Here is a 14988-nt window from a genome sequence, read left to right as displayed (position 1 = left end):
GCAGGCGCGGAGGGAGGAGCCAGGGGAAAGGTGGAGCGCGGGGCGTCGGGGGGCGGTGTGGAGTTGGGGGGAAAAGGAGGGGGCCTGTTAAGGGGAAGGGAGCTAGTGTCTGCGCTGCTGTCTTTGAATCGCAAGTGCCAGCCGGAATGTGTCTGCGCCGCGCTCCCGCGGTGGGATCGAGTCCCCGACTGTCGGTCGGTGGGGTCGTTCTGGGAAACTGCGGCCCTGCCCCCGCTCGCCGCCCTGATCCCACTCGGGTCCACCCAGACCCGTACCCCCCCCGCCCCCCACCGATCTGAGACCCACCGCGGGAGCCGGGTCCCTTGGGGGCGGTGAGGCGAGCCCGAAGGAGACCAGGCTGGGCCCCAGTGCCTGCTAAGAACGTGACCTTCGAAGCAGAAATGGGGGTGGGGGCCTTGAACCAGGTCACCTGGGAAAAGGCAGGGCTGGCGAGGAGGCGTCGGGGGTGAGGCCGGAGACGGATGGGGTGAAGACTCCCCAGGGCGGCATCCAGGGGAGCCGCTGCCGACCCCTGGGCACGGTGGGGAGCGGATACTCCCCCCCCCCGGCTGGAAACCTCTGCCGGTCGGGTGTGGAGGGGTGCCCTCAGCCCTCAGACATCCCTGCCCCGGGTTGTGATGTTTCTCTTCAGCTTTGCCACTTGGGCACCCCAACCCCTGAAAGCTCCCCGTATCCCGTTCTCCTCTATCTAAAATGTGGGCTGCTTATTCCAGGCCTCCCTCTCGAATCTCTTTCTCCAATCTCCTCTGGGTTCCAGCTTCCTCCCTCCTGGCCCCTTTAGAGGGAAGGATGTGACTTGTATTTCTCCCCAATCCACGTGTGGCTTTTCGGGGAGGGTTGGGGATGACTCCGTGCGGAGAGCGGCCTCCCCTGGCTTCCACAGCCCATCACCTGGAGGGGATGCCAGGGCACAGAGAAGCACGGCACGCAGCAGGGGCACATCAGCATTCGTTGATGCTTAGGATGAGGGGGACAGGAACAGGTGGTACCTGGAAGAGCACAGGGTGCCTCAGAATCAGCTGTGGAGGGCTCTTCTACCTTCTGTATGGGCTGCTTCAGCCGCTCAGTGTCTGGCCTGCTCACCGGGCTGCAGGACAGCCCTGGGAGTACAGCACATCACTGTGTGCCAGGATGGGGCACGAGCACCTCGGTCTGTCCTTGTAAGACCTGCAGTGCGAGTGTGTGGTAGGTGCCAGAGGGAGAGTGTCCAGGTGTGCATGTGTGAGAGGCTGGGAACAGCTGGGTGTCCACGGCCTGACCCTGGACCTTTCCAAGGACCCCCTCCGAGAGCTCCCTGAGGGATTCGCTGCGCCTTCTCCTGGCCCAGGACCAAGGGTCGGCCCAGAAGTATGCCTGGCAGGGCTCTGGTTCCCGGTAGCCTTCCCCCGACCCTGCCCACCACAGGTGGGGTGACTGTGTGGGATGCTTGGAGGCACATCAGGTTTAGGGGTTGGAGGGTTAGGCCACATTCCAGCCTGGGTGTCCTCGGAGCTGGTAACCGGTAACCAGGATGTAACCAGGATTCCCCTGGGGAGCGAGCTGCTGCCCAACCCTCTTCCAACCGGATGCTCTGCTCGGATTATCCCATCCTGTTGCCGGGGGAGCTGGCTGCGGGCCCCTCTGCCCCCTGCCCCCGACACTTGCTAGCCCAGGCACTCCTCCCTGAGGCTGGCTCCCGTTCCCCTGTCGGGGCTTCCTGGTTCTGGATCCCAGGGACCCTAGGAGAGCAGGGTGGACCCCGCCAGCCACAGATGATCACCCTCAGTAGGAAGTCAGGCCGCACATCATCCCGCGTCTGCAAACCGTCCAATCGCCCTGGAAACCCCATTGCTTCTGCTTGCTGACCCTGGTTTCTGGAGTGCTTGGTAGGAGAGGGGGCGGGAGAAGCAGGACAGGGACAGGGCAGAGGATCATGCACTCAGGATTTGAGGGCTGGAAGGCCGTGGCCCTGTGACTCTAAACACTATTGTGGGGTCACGGCCCCCCTTGAGAATCTAATAAAAGTTATGGAACTGTCATCAGAAAAACATGCACACACACAATTTCAAAGTATTCGTGGAGCCCCCGTGACACACACACACACACACACACACACACACACTAACACACACACACACACACACACACACACACACACACAGGAAGCGCATTGTTTCCAGGGAGAGCTGGCCTCTGGGGATTGCGTGATGTGTAGGCAGGTCCAATCTGGTTCTGGGCAGCTGGTGCTCCAGGGCATGGGGCTGAGATAACGCCTCCCCAGTGCCACGGGCCTGGGCCTCACGCTGGCTGTCTCAGGCTGCCTTGGACACACTGACCCCAGGCTGCCCCAGCAGCAGTGTGGGGCTGGGGAGGCCAGCCCCAGCCTCTGCTCACCTGCCACAGCATTGCTTCCCAAAGCCTCACAGCCCCCAAAGGTGACCTGGGGGTCGCCATGCTGCTCCCTGCCCTCCTCTCTGGGACGGCATGGGCACTGGCTAATGGATAAGCAGCCCACCCTGGGGCTCCTCCTGCCCCAGGCCCAGGCCCCTCTGGGGCAGCCACACTCCTTCCCACACCCCCCTTCTCTCAGCCTGCTTAACTTAGCCTCCTCCTCAGCTAACCAACTCTCCACTGGCAGTGGGGCCACAGGATAGGGCCTCTCGGACAGATGGGGCCAGTGGCCGCAGCTGTCGGTCCCCATCTATGGGCAGGCGGTGGTGTGAGCGGACAGAGACCATCCTGGTGGAGGAGGAAGGAAGTCCCCGTCAGGAGGACCTGGTGACCCGGAGAAGCGGGCATTTGGGAAGCAGGTCGTGGTGGGCTCCAGAGGGCCGGGGGGTAGGGGTGGGGGTGGGGGATGAGTGGGCATGTCCGTGGGCAGCGCAGGGAGAGTCATGCTGCCTGCTTCCCGTGCCCACCCCTCAGTCCGCCTTCCCGAGATCATTCTCGCTTTCGAAACTGAGACCAAGAAGGGAAAATTACACGATAAAGCCTCTCAGAAAGTAGGTGACCAGACTGAACGTCGCAGGCCATTCCCAGGGATGGGGCTGAACACTAACATCTTCTCCCCTCCCCCTACCTGGTGGACCCAGGGCCCCGGAAACCAGGCCTGCTGCATGGAACCTGACCGTGAGGGCTTGCTGCCCAGGCTGGGGGGGGCACCCACTGCACCCTGGGTAAGCGCCTGAGATTAGCCCAGATCCGGGGTTTCCTGGAGGTGGCAGGCTGCCTGGGGAGGGAAGTCCGGTCCAGGCTGACTGTCTGGCTCCGCCCATTCTCTCTTTCTACCCGCCACAGCCCTTGCCGAAGCCAGCCTTGAGGGCCGCTGCTTTGCCACATGGCTGTGCCAGCCGAGGGCAGGCTCAGCTAACGCTTCTGTGGGAAGCCTGGAGGAGTGCTGTGCCTGGCCTTGGGGACACAGCTGGCGGGATGGCCGCTCCCAGCCCTGCCACAGCCGCTCCAGCCACAAACTCCCCGGTGGGTCCACAGACCCACCTGCGGGAAAGGCACAGCCCCGGCCGTCACCTGCTCCCCCGACGGGCAGTTAGAATTCTTTTATTAAAAAATTTATTTATTTATTTATTTATTTTTGGCTGCGTTGGGTCTTCATTGCTGCACGTGGGCTTTCTTGTTTTTAGTTGCAGCGAGCAGGGGCTACTTTTCGTTGCGGTGCGCAGGCTTCTCATTAAGGTGGCTTCTCTTGTTGCAGAGCACGGGCTCTAGGCGCGCGGGCTTCAGCAGTTGTGGCACGTGGGCTCAGTAGTTGTGGCTCGCGGGCTCTAGAGCGCAGGCTCAGTAGTTGTGTGGCACGGGCTTAGTTGCTCCGCGGCATGTGGGATCCTCCCGGACCAGGGCTCGAACCCGTGTCCCCTGCATTGGCAGGTGGATTCTTAACCACTGCGCCACCAGGCTGCAGCCCAGGATGTGTGCCATCAGCTGCTGCACGGTCCATGCAGGGAAGGCCATGCCCAGGTACGGGTGGGGGTGGAGGTGGCATCAGGCACTGGAGGGGTGGGAAGGGGCAGTGCTGGGGAGGTGCCAAACGGGGCACCTGGTCCAGCCACCAAATTGCTTTGGGCCGTCAGTCAGGGCGCCCCCTCTGGGAGGCTCCTATATATTATCTCTAAGGTCCCTTGCAGTGTTCACCTGTTTGGTTATAAACCAGGGCGTTTTGGAAGCAAGAGGAGGGAGGCGCTGGTGAGTACTGGAGAAGCTGGTTGGCTGAGGGGCTGTCCCGGTTCGGCAGGTGCCCCCTGCTGAGTACCACGAGGCCTGCCTCTTTGCCTACTGTGCTGCGGCCCCAGCGGGCAGTGGGCGGGAGGAGCGGCTGGAGGCCGCGTGCCCCACCTTGGCCAGCTACGCCCAGGATTGTGCGGCGCGGCGCATCCACGTGCGCTGGAGGAAGCCCGGCTTCTGCGGTAGGGCTCCCGCCTGTCCCTCTGTGCACAGCCTCTCGCCTCCCCACCCTGTGGAACTGGGAACTCACCGAGGGCCCTCACGTGGCTCCTGTTTCCTGAGGGGTCCGCCACCCCCTGAGCGCCCCTCTCGGGGGGCTGCCAAGGCCTGCTGGCTCTCCAGCGGCAGCGGTATCTGGCGGGAGGAGGGGAGCTGCTTGGGCCTCACAACCCACTCCTGTGCCCGCAGAGCGCCTGTGCCTGGGGGCCGGCTGTGCTCGGACTGCGCCTCGGCCTGTCCGCCCAGATGCTCGGCAGTGGGCGAGTGGGGCGAGGGGTCCTGCGGGGAAGAGTGCGTGAGCGGCTGCGAGTGTCCGCCCGGCCTCTTCTGGGACTGCGCCCTCTGTGTGCCTGCCGCCCGCTGGCCCTGCTACCACCGACGCCGGCGCTACGGCCCCGGTGACACCGTGCGCCAGCTGCGCAGCCCGCGGTGGGTCCGCGGGCCTTGCTGGCCTTTTCGCTGGGGTTGGAGGCTCCCTGGTCCCCTCTGATCCCTCCTTTATGCTATCTCCTCAACCTGCCTCCCTTCTGGGGCCTCCCTCACAAGAGACCCGTGACCTCTCAGGGCATAAGTGACGGCCCTGCTTAAAAACCTAGCCGGTGACCTCCATCAGCTGACCTGTAGTGCTAACGGGGAGAAGGGGGTGCCGGGGGAGGGAGGGACCAGGGTTTTGTGGGGGTGGGAGGGCGTCTCCAGCTCGGTCCCTCCACCCCCACCCCCTCCACTCCACCCCCACCCCCCACTCCACTCCACCCCCCCCTCCGCCGTGGGGCCGATCCGGAGCGCGCCCTCCGGCCCCTCGCGCCCACAGCGTTGGCCAGGACGGCCGCTGGCTCTGCGCGCAGGCGCCGTGCCCCGCCGAGGCCGCGGTGGGCGGGGCCGGGCATTACCTCACCTTCGATGGGCGGAGCTTTTCCTTCCGCGGCCGCACGGGTCGCCGCTTCAGCCTGGTGCAGGTGTGCAGAGGACCAGCTCCGGGAGCGGGGTGTCGTGCCAGAGCGGGGGCCCTCGTAGGGGTGCTATGGGGGAGAAGGGACTGTAAGCAAACCACTAAATAAACAGAACACACAGTCTTCCAGGGAAAAACTGAGAGAGAAACGATTCTGGAGGGAAGATGGCAGCCGCAGACCCCCAAGCCTGCCCTTTGGGTTCTCGCCTCCTCCTTAGGTTCCTGTGAAAGTCCCGCTGTCATCGCCACCCCAGCCCAGGGGCACAAAACAAAACCCAACCTCACGGTCCTTTCTCACACACGGGACAGCTGGGCTTGTCACACGCTACTTCCTGTAAAACAACCCCAGGGGAACTAAGGGTCCTCCTTCCTCCCAGCCCTCCCCCAGTAAAGTTAGGTGACTTCCCAGCTTCAGGCCCAGGCCACCTTCTTACACACATAGACACAAACAGGAGCTCGCACATGACATGCTCACACGTGTGCACATAGATTTAGCGTGTGTGTATGCACAGGCACACATAGAGGTGAGCATACATACCCACGGGGAGGACGGAGAGGAGACGTGTTGCCCAAACATGCACACACACACCTCCACACGCGGGTGCACGCGAGCACACACACATACACACACACACACACACACGTCACATATGCCAGCCCTTGGTGAGGGTTAAGCCCCTTACCTCACAGAGTCTGGCTGGCTGGCAGGCGGTCAGCATACGTGCTGCGTGGAAGCTGCCCCCAGTGTGTGCCCTAGGTGACCGGTAGAACAGGAGCTGCTCTCAGGGTCTGCCCCACCGCCACCATGTTCCTCAGCATCGGCCCCAGGACTTCGTAAAGAGGCAGCTACTGAGTGTACTGGAGCACCGGGGACTGCAACGCTGGGAGCCGCCTCCACGCCATCTCGGTCTCCCTGGGGGACACCCACGTCCAGCTCAGGGACTCAGGCAGCCTCAGCTCTCAGGGTACCTACCTACCAGGCCTTCTCCTCCCAGCAGCCCTCTGGAGTGTGGCTCAGGCCCCAGGGGCCTCCTGTCACCTCTCCTCTCCCCGTGGACTTGGTCTCTGTCCAGCACCTTCCATCCACACCGCCCCGTGGCTCCTGAGCCCAGCTCTCCCGCCAGACCCCCTCGACCAAAATCACTGCCTCAACTTCCCCCTCGCTCTGCCATCTCTGAAGCAGACGTAAAGTCCTGTGGAAATTTTCCAAGGCATCTTCTGCCCCAACCTGAGGGGAAAATACAATTCATATAGTTCTGAGGGATCTGAGGCCTCTTGGGGTGACCAAGGCAAAGTGGGTGCTAAGGGTCACGTGGGGGTTGTAGGTGGGATGCGTGGCCTCCCAGGGGTCACTCCAGTTCCCCCTGCTCAGGGTGGGCAGCCCACCATGGCACAGGCCCTCCCCCCTCCTACCCCAGGTCCTTCCCCTTCTCACAGCCCCATCCTGCAATGTGCCCTCCCCCCACCGTCATCAGCCCAGCCCAGCCCTTTGGGGGTGGCCCGCTCACACACCCCCTACTGCAGGAGCAGTACTGGTGGACGGGCAGGATGTGGTCTTGCCCTGGAGCAGCACTGGGGGCCTCAGCGTCTCCCACACCTCTTCCACTTTCCTGCTGCTGCGCTGGCCTGGGGCCCGCGTCCTCTGGGGAGCGTCTGACCCTGCAGCCTACATCACCCTGGACCCCCGCCATGCCCTCCAGGTGTGCCGGAGGGCGGGTGAGTGGCTGGGCAAAGCCACAGAGGGCCTGGAACCAGCAGGATGACTTCCTGACTCCTGCTGGCGACGTGGAGACCAGCATTGCCGCCTTTGCTAGCAAGTTCCAAGTGGCAGGCGAGGGAAGGTGCCCCTCGGAGGGCAGCGCCCCACTTTCCCGCTGCAGCACCCACACTCAGCGTCACATTTTCGCGGGGGCAGCCTGTGCCATCTTGCATGGCCCAGTCTTCCAGGTGGCTAGGTTGGGGGCGCTCCGCCTGTTTGCACCCATAAAATAGGGTCACTACCTGCCCTGCCCTCCTCCTGGGCTACTGGGAGGGCCCTGGTGCCGTGCCAGGGCTGCTGAGCACTGGGAGGTGGCAGTGGGGGCCAGCGAAGACAGGGGAATCCGTGGGGGAGGAGCCGACCCCCTTCCTCACCTCCCTCCAAGGCGTGCCACGGGCTGGTGGACAGGCGCCGTTCCACCTGCGCTGCCTGACCGCTGTGTGTGGCTGCACCCCCGGCAGGGACTGCCTGTGCCCCGTGCTCGCTGCCTATGCTCGGCGCCGTGCCCAGGGGGGTGGCCTGCTTTCCTGGAGAGACCAGACCCTCTGCCGTGAGTCTGCTCAGCCGGCCAGCCCCATCCCCAGGCTCTTTCTTCCAGCACCTTCTAGGAATGGCTCCGTGGGATCCAACGGCTTTGCAGCAGGGGAGGGTCCCCAGAAGGACCTCTGACCTCGGCAGTTTGCTGGGTTTGCCTTCTTTCAGAGACGTAGGGACTGTCGGGCCCGGAGGGGTGGGCAGGGCAGCCGTGGCAATGCCCCTGACCTGCGTGCGTCTCTGTGCCCAGCTGTCCTGCGTCCTGGTGGCCAGGAGTACCAGGGGTGTGCCCCAGTGTGTGGTCGGAGCTGTGGGGAGACTGGAGGCTGTGGGGAGCTGGGCAGCTGTGTGGCCGGTTGTAATTGCCCCCTGGGGCTGCTTTGGGACCCTGAGGGCCGGTGTGTGCCCCGCGGCTCATGCTCCTGCCAGCTTGGGGCCCATGGCTATGCCCCTGGCAGTGCTACCCTGAAGGACTGCGACCGCTGGTAAGAGCACACACCTGTGGGGGGAGGCAAAAAGCTTGGGGGTGAAGAGGTGGAGCTTAGAGAAAAGGGGCCTGGGATGTAGCTCTGTGGGTTCCGGGCGATGGCATGCGCGTCAGAATGACAAAATGCTGTTAACTTCCCCTCGGTTGTGGAGCGCTTTAGGGCCTATAAAGCACTTTCACGTATATGACCTTATTTAATCTTACTTAATTCTTACAGTAACCTAGTAAAGTAGGAAGAGGAAGAATTGTGCCCATTTTGCAGATGAGGAAACTGAGGCTTGGATAGGCTAAATAGCCTGCAGAGTCACATAGCTTGTTAATGATGAAGGACTAGAACCCAGATCTCTGAATTCCAGTTGGGTGTGGTCCAGAGGCTCTACAAAGGGTTAGGAAGTAAAGGCAAGTTACAGACCTACAGAGGCTGTGCCAGATGCAGGCTTTGGTGGGTGAGAGTGAGACTTCAGTGAAATCCTTTTCCTACCTGTGCTGGGAGTAGGGTTGTTCAATATCTCTGCCCCTCCCCAGAGCCCAGAGAATGGCCTCTATTGGAGTTGGGGCAGGAAAGGGTGACAGTGTCTATCGCAGGTATGGCCAGGTGCTGGAAACAGTCCCACTTCCTATGCCTGTGACAACTGGGGTTGGGGGTGTGACGCTCAGGTCTGCAGTGTCAGAGCTGGATTTTCCCTCAACGTTAGGGGCTCCAGACCCCTGGGATCCTGAGGCTCTCCCAGGGCAGGTCAGGGGCCTGGAAGCGAGTCGGTTTGGGCCTGGCCCTTACCTGCCTCCTCACCTCTGGCAGCATCTGCCAGGAGAGGGGCCTATGGAATTGCACTGCTCAACGCTGCGCCCCACCACGGGCATTCTGCCTCCGTGGGCTCGTCTACGTCCCTGGTGCCTCCGTCCTCACCTGTGACAGCCCCAGTGCCAGTGGCTCCTGCCCCCCAGGCAGCATGGGGGGCTGTGTCTGTCCCCCAGGAACCGTGCTGCTGGTAAGTCCTGGAGGGGGTTACCCTAACCAGAGCCCTGCCCTGACCCCTGCCTGTGTGTAACTGGGGGGGTGGGGATCAGGCAGTCCTCCAAGGAGCTCTTTGTCCCCGGCCTCTGCTCAGGATGAGGGCTGCATACCTCCCGAGCTCTGTCCCTGCCGTCACCGTGGGCAGTGGTACCCGCCCAACGCTGCAGTGCAGGAGGACTACAACATTTGGTATGCCCAGCCCGTGACCTGTAACCCTGTGACCTAGTGACCCCTGGCTAGCGGCTGGGGTGATGGTGGGGGTATATCCAGACTGGCCTGGACAACGGGAGTCCTCAGCATCTCTCCAAACTGAGGGTCTGTCTGGAGTTGCTTGGAATCTGGACCGGCTGCCTCCCCTGGATACAGTTCCAGGTCCCTGTCTTCGTGAATCTGTCTCCCCTCTCCCCGTTGCCCACAGGGCGTGCCAGGGTCGGCAGTGGCGCTGCATGGGCCAGCGGTGCGATGGACGGTGCCAGGCATCAGGCGACCCCCACTATGTGACATTCGATGGGCTGGCCCTCACCTTCCCCGGGGCCTGCGAGTATCTGCTGGTGCGAGAGGCCAGCAGCCGTTTCACAGTCTCTGCCCAGGACGTGCCCTGCGGGGCCAGCGGCCTCACCTGCACCAAGGTGCTGACCGTGCGGCTGCAGAGCACCGTTGTGGACATGCTGAGAGGTGGCTGCGACATTGAAGGGTGACGTTGCCAGGGAGGGGCCCCCCAGGTGGCATCACAGCTCTGCACGGGTAGCCGAGGTCTGGGGTTCCCCGTGTCTCCCCACTGCTAGCCGTCGGTGCAGTGGGGCTGGCGCCTCTTCTCTTGGCTGGGAATCATAATTCTGGAAGGCTCCATGAAATTGAAGCCCAGAGAGGTCTAATGACTAGCCCCAGATCACACAGCTAGAGAAGCAAAGGAAAGGTTGGAGGGGAGGCTAGGAGGGCCTCGTGGGGATCTTGGAGCCCCATTATCCCAAGGCTGAGCCTGAATGTCTCTCTCCCTCCACAGGCCAGGCAGTGACAGTGAATGGGGTGAGTGTAACGCCCCCCAAGGTCTACACGGGCTCCGGGGCTGAGGCTGCGCCGTGCTGGCCTCTCTCTGCTCTCACCACCTGCCTGGGCCTCACCCTGCTCTGGGATGGAGGTCAGCCCCCGCCCCCAGCCAACTGACCCACACCCCGAAGCTCCCCACAAACTCTTCCTCCTTCTCATGTGTGGTCAGAGTCTCCAAATTATGTTTTCATAATTATATTTTTCTTCATTATGAAAGCAATACCTCCTCACCAAAGAAACAGTTTTAAAATACCAAGTTTTAGAGAGAAGAAATAAAAATAAATTTCCTAACATCCCACCACCCAAACGCAAGCAGTTGGCGATTTAGAAATAACCATTACTGAGAAATCAAAGGAAATCAAAATAACCCCCATTGTGGGAAAAAGTCGCCTGCACTGACGCCTCTGGGGCTGGTGGGTGTCACAGGCCGTCCTGGAGTCTGGAATCCTGTCCTTTGGAGAATTTCCCTACCCGCCCCCCCGACCTGGGTTTAGTTAGGAAAGTAGGCTCTCACTTCTTGCCCTTAGCCCCCCAAATGTAGGTCTCTTCCATCCCCACCAATCATCACCCCCGAAAGAGGGAGCCAGCGCCCCCTGGTGGGTGGTGGTACTTACCTGGGACGGTCAAGCAGGCCCACATCATAGGCGCCTAGGTCTTCTCCCAGCCCCCTGCCCTAAAGAAGGCCTCCGGGATCCTGTCTCCACAATCCTTCCCCCTGCTGCCCTCTCCGTCCAGGCACCCGGGTCCTGGTGCAGCTGTCCCCCGACCCCTGGTGGGTGGTGGTACTTAAACCTGGGAAGGTCAAGCAGGCCCACATCATAGGCGCCTAGGTCTTCTCCCAGCCCCCTGCCCTAAAGAAGGCCTCCGGGATCCTGTCTCCACAATCCTTCCCCCTGCTGCCCTCTCCGTCCAGGCACCCGGGTCCTGGTGCAGCTGTCCCCCGAGCTCCGCGGCCGGGTGGCTGGGCTGTGTGGAGACTTTGGTGGAGACGCCAGTAATGACTTTCGGAGCCGCCAGGGAGTCCTGCCTGGACCCCACGGCTGAACTGGCTGCCCACGCCTGGTGCCTCAATCCTGCCGCCCCCCTGCGCCGTGAGGATGGGCGGGAAACGGGGAAGGGAGGAGGGGCAGCTGCGGAAAGCCGGGGTCGGGGGGGTTCGAGAGGCTGGGTGCTGCGTGGGAGTCTGGCTGGTCCACCGTGGTGTGCCCGCAGGTGAACGCCCACCGGGCCGGCTGGGCCCGCGCCCACTGCGGGGTGATGCTGCAGCCGCTCTTTGCCCGGTGCCACGCGGAGGGGCCCCCAGAGCAGCACTGCGAGTGGTGTGTGCATGACACCCGCGGGTGAGAGGAGCAGGCCTGGGGAAGGGCTGGGCGTGGAGGTGGCGGGCGCTGGGCTCGAGCGCTCCCTCCCTCAGAGGTGATTCAGGGGGCGCCTGTGAGTGTCTCTGCTCGGCCATCGCCACCTACGCAGCGAGTGTTCCGGCGGGATCCACGTGCGCTGGCGCAGCCGGGACCTCTGCCGTGAGTGTGCCCCGCCCTCGGTCCCCGATGCCCAGTCCCGCCACACGTTCAGCTCCTTCTAGGATACTTCTCCTAGCCTGAGAGCCAGCCACTCATTCATTCAAGGGCAAACACGTGTGGAGCGCTTACTGTGCGCTAGACACTTTCCTAGATGAACCAAACACGATGAAATCGCGGCTCTGTGGAGCGTGCTCATTGCAAATAGCCTTGGGAGGGGCTCGGCAAGAGTCTACGCCACGCACCCCCGTGCCCTCCCTGAGTGTCGCCTCAGGCTGGCTCGCCTGCTGCTGTTGCATCCTGGTGGCCTTGCACCTCGGGGACCCAAGCCTCTCTCCTCTCCACCCAGCTCTGCAGTGTGAAGGGGGCCAGGGGTATGAGGCCTGTGGCCCCATGCGTCCCCCCCCTCACCTGCCACGACCACGGTCCTGAGCCTGGGTGGCACTGCCAGGCCGTTGCCCGTGTGGAGGGCTGCTTCTGTCCTGAGTGGACTCTGCTGCACTGTGTGTAGGGTCAGAGTGGGCAGAGGGGAGGGGGCCACAAGGCCATGGTGACAGGGCTGGCCCAGAGGGCTGCCGCGCCCCTTTTGCCAGAGCCCTGCCCTCTGTGATCTCAGGAGGAGTCTGCCTCGAGCCGGCTTCCTGCCCCTGCGAGTGGCGAGGCAGCTTCTTCCCCCCGGGCACCGTACTGCAGAAAGACCGTGGCAACTGGTGAGTGGCGGGCCTCGGGGGGAGCCCTGTGCCCTGGGCTGGTTGAGTCCATTGCTGCAGCTGATCCCAGGACACCGTGTCCTCAGCACGTGCCAGGAAAGCCAGTGGCTTTGTGGGGATGGCGGTAGCCGCGGTGAGGAGCCGGTGCCTGGCTGTGCCGAGGGGGAGGCCCCGTGCCAGGAGAGCGGGCACTGTGTGCCCCACGGGTGGCTTTGTGACTGTGGCGAGGGCTCAGACGAGGAGGGTGAGTGTCCCGGGTGGCAGTGGCCGAGTGGCGGGTTAGTCCTTGAACGTGTAATGGAAACCTGCGTCCTAGGGCGGCTTCCTAAGCTGCTGCTCCTGTTCTCAGCAGCTGCGACTTGTGGGCAGGGCCGTTCTGGTGTCTGGGTTTGGGGGCTTCTCTGGGACCCCTTGTCGGCGTCCTCAGCCTGCCTGCGCCCCCCACACCAGGCTGTGCCACCCCAGGCCGTGGGGAGGGGCAGGTGTCTTGCAGCTCCGGCCACTGCCTGCCCCTGGCCCTGATCTGTGATGGGCAGGACGGCTGTGGAGACGGGACGGATGAGCAGGGCTGCCTGTGCCCCAGGACTCGCTGGCCTGTGCCGACGGCCGCTGCCTGCCCCCCGCCCTGCTCTGCGATCGGCACCCTGACTGTCGGGGCGCTGCTGACGAGGAGTGCTGTCGCGGTTAGCGGTCCCTACCCCGGACTCCAGCCCGCCAGGCGTCCCCTTCCGAGGGACCCATCTCGTGGGTCCCCACCTGCCTGCCTCCCCTCCTTCGCCAGTCCAGCTTCCGGCTGAGAAATGGGCACCTGTGGGTGTGTGAGTGAGGGCACCCCAAACAGTGGGGAGAAGGGGCAGTGCCCCGGGCCCAGCGCCTTTCTCTGGCTACAGGGCAAGTGAACTGCACCCCTGGGGGGGTGTCGTGCGTCGATGGTGCCGGCGTGGGGACCGAATCTGCGCCTGCCCAGGTGGAGCCGACGAGGGGCCTGGGCACTGCCCGCTCCCCCAGCTGGTACCTCGCCTGGCCCCTCCGCCGTCTCCAGGGAGACTGCACCTACTCCCCAGGCCAGCGTCAGCCCCGGGGGGTCCCCTGGAGGGAAGGGGGTGAGAAAATGGGGTCTGGAGGCCTGGAAGGGAGGGGACGGCGCCTCAGAGGGAAGCCCTGGGGCACATGCTGGGGGTGGGAGGGAGCAGGGCCCAGACTCAGCCTCCTGGAGACCCCGGAATGAAGTGAAGAGCGTTTGAGGGGGACTGAAAGAGTCCAAACTTTACTCCCAGAAGTTCAAGGCCCCCCTCTAAACCGACTGCCGTCTAACGGGAATTCTCGGATGTGGCGGGAGAGCTTTTGGAAAACCAACAGGGCAGCAAAAAGCGGGAGCGGCTGGACTTGGGGAGGGCCAGGCGCAGGTAGGGGGCCGGAGGGGCCTGGAGGGGGAGCGGAGCCGGAGGCGGTGGAAGGGCCCGGCGGCCTGCAGGCATCCCCGGGGCGGGGGCCGGGGGGCGCCGGGGTGGGGCGCGGACGCCCCCGCAGCGCCGCCCTGCGGCCTCTTCGCGAGCGGCGGCAGCGGCGAGGGCGGCCCGCGGGGCTGGCGCTGCGACGGCGAGGAGGACCGCGCCGGCGGCGGCGACGAGAGCGGCCCGCTCTGTGTGGCCCCCGCGCAGCTGTCCCCACGGCTCGGACGGGGAGCCCGGCGCCTGCGGCCACGCGCCCAGCGGGCGGGGCGCCCTCTCCTCCCGCCCCCACCCGACGGACCTCCGCCGCCTGTGGTTCGGGGTGGCGCTCGCTAGAGAGCGACCTGGGTCTGGGGGCCGCCGAGTCTGAGCGAGTTTTGTCCTCCTTGAATCTTGTCCCGGAAACTCTCTTTGAAAACTTTTAACCGCCCTCCCAGCCCGGGGGAGAGAAGAAAGGGCTTTTGCTCGCCCTCCCAGCCCGGGGGAGAGAAGAAAGGGCTTTTGCCCGCCCTCCCAGCCCGGGGGAGAGAAGAAAGGGCTTTTGTCTTTGCCCACATTTGGGCTGGATGCATTAGAGGGTGGGCAGTGAGTGGCTCTGCCGCAGGGCGGGGGCCAGTTTGGGGGCGCTCCCCCCAGCTTCTCCCTGCCAGGCCTAGGGGTCCCCTCTGTGTCCCCGCAAGTCAGACCTTCACGGCCTGGCCACGTGGTGGCGGCTGGGCGCTGTCCACAGGCCCCATCTCCTCCCCTGTGGCCCGCCCCCCCTGGACCCCCCACAAAGGTGTCTGAGCCAGGCTGTGTGCCCTCAGGGTTTTGCCTCATACACCCCTCCCATGCCTTCGGCTCCCCCGCCCGCCTCTGCGGGCTCCACCCAGCTGCCCCCCCCACCCCGCCGCAGCCTCTGCCCCTGTGGTTTGGCTCCCCAGCTGTGCCTGAACCCTGGGCGGCTCTGCGACGGGCTCCCCGCCCAGTCTCCCGGTGCTGCGGCGCTGCCCGGGCCCCGAGCACCAGACTCAGGCCTGCTTCACGGCCGCCTGCCCAGGTGAGGGGTCCTGGGCACCAGGAGG

At 64.1% G+C, this 14988-nt stretch overlaps 1 protein-coding gene across 1 annotated transcript in view; it reads left to right on the top strand.

Annotated features, from left to right (window-relative positions):
- The first annotated feature begins 2452 nt into the window (after positions 1-2452).
- Positions 2453-14988, top strand: part of SSPOP (SCO-spondin) — a 26889-nt gene continuing 14353 nt past the window's right edge. Inside the window, 36 exon segments of the mRNA XM_055084700.1 lie at positions 2453-2501; positions 2711-2778; positions 3007-3153; positions 3155-3176; positions 3298-3506; positions 3910-3972; positions 4247-4433; positions 4647-4884; positions 5267-5411; positions 6233-6271; positions 6273-6351; positions 6929-7106; positions 7147-7351; positions 7549-7573; positions 7576-7713; positions 7948-8182; positions 8984-9173; positions 9294-9388; positions 9618-9874; positions 10203-10337; positions 11160-11272; positions 11274-11320; positions 11322-11337; positions 11459-11586; positions 11661-11713; positions 11716-11766; positions 12113-12155; positions 12157-12266; positions 12380-12473; positions 12560-12717; positions 12924-13052; positions 13055-13156; positions 13364-13417; positions 13420-13484; positions 13880-14239; positions 14731-14963. Of these exon segments, the coding sequence (XP_054940675.1) occupies positions 2453-2501; positions 2711-2778; positions 3007-3153; positions 3155-3176; positions 3298-3506; positions 3910-3972; positions 4247-4433; positions 4647-4884; positions 5267-5411; positions 6233-6271; positions 6273-6351; positions 6929-7106; positions 7147-7351; positions 7549-7573; positions 7576-7713; positions 7948-8182; positions 8984-9173; positions 9294-9388; positions 9618-9874; positions 10203-10337; positions 11160-11272; positions 11274-11320; positions 11322-11337; positions 11459-11586; positions 11661-11713; positions 11716-11766; positions 12113-12155; positions 12157-12266; positions 12380-12473; positions 12560-12717; positions 12924-13052; positions 13055-13156; positions 13364-13417; positions 13420-13484; positions 13880-14239; positions 14731-14963 (4460 nt within the window).

Source organism: Physeter macrocephalus, chromosome 5, assembly GCF_002837175.3.
Source record: "Physeter macrocephalus isolate SW-GA chromosome 5, ASM283717v5, whole genome shotgun sequence".
NCBI lineage: Eukaryota > Metazoa > Chordata > Mammalia > Artiodactyla > Physeteridae > Physeter > Physeter macrocephalus.
Note: the sequence above shows the minus strand (reverse complement) of the source record. Positions and strands in the feature narration are given on the sequence as shown.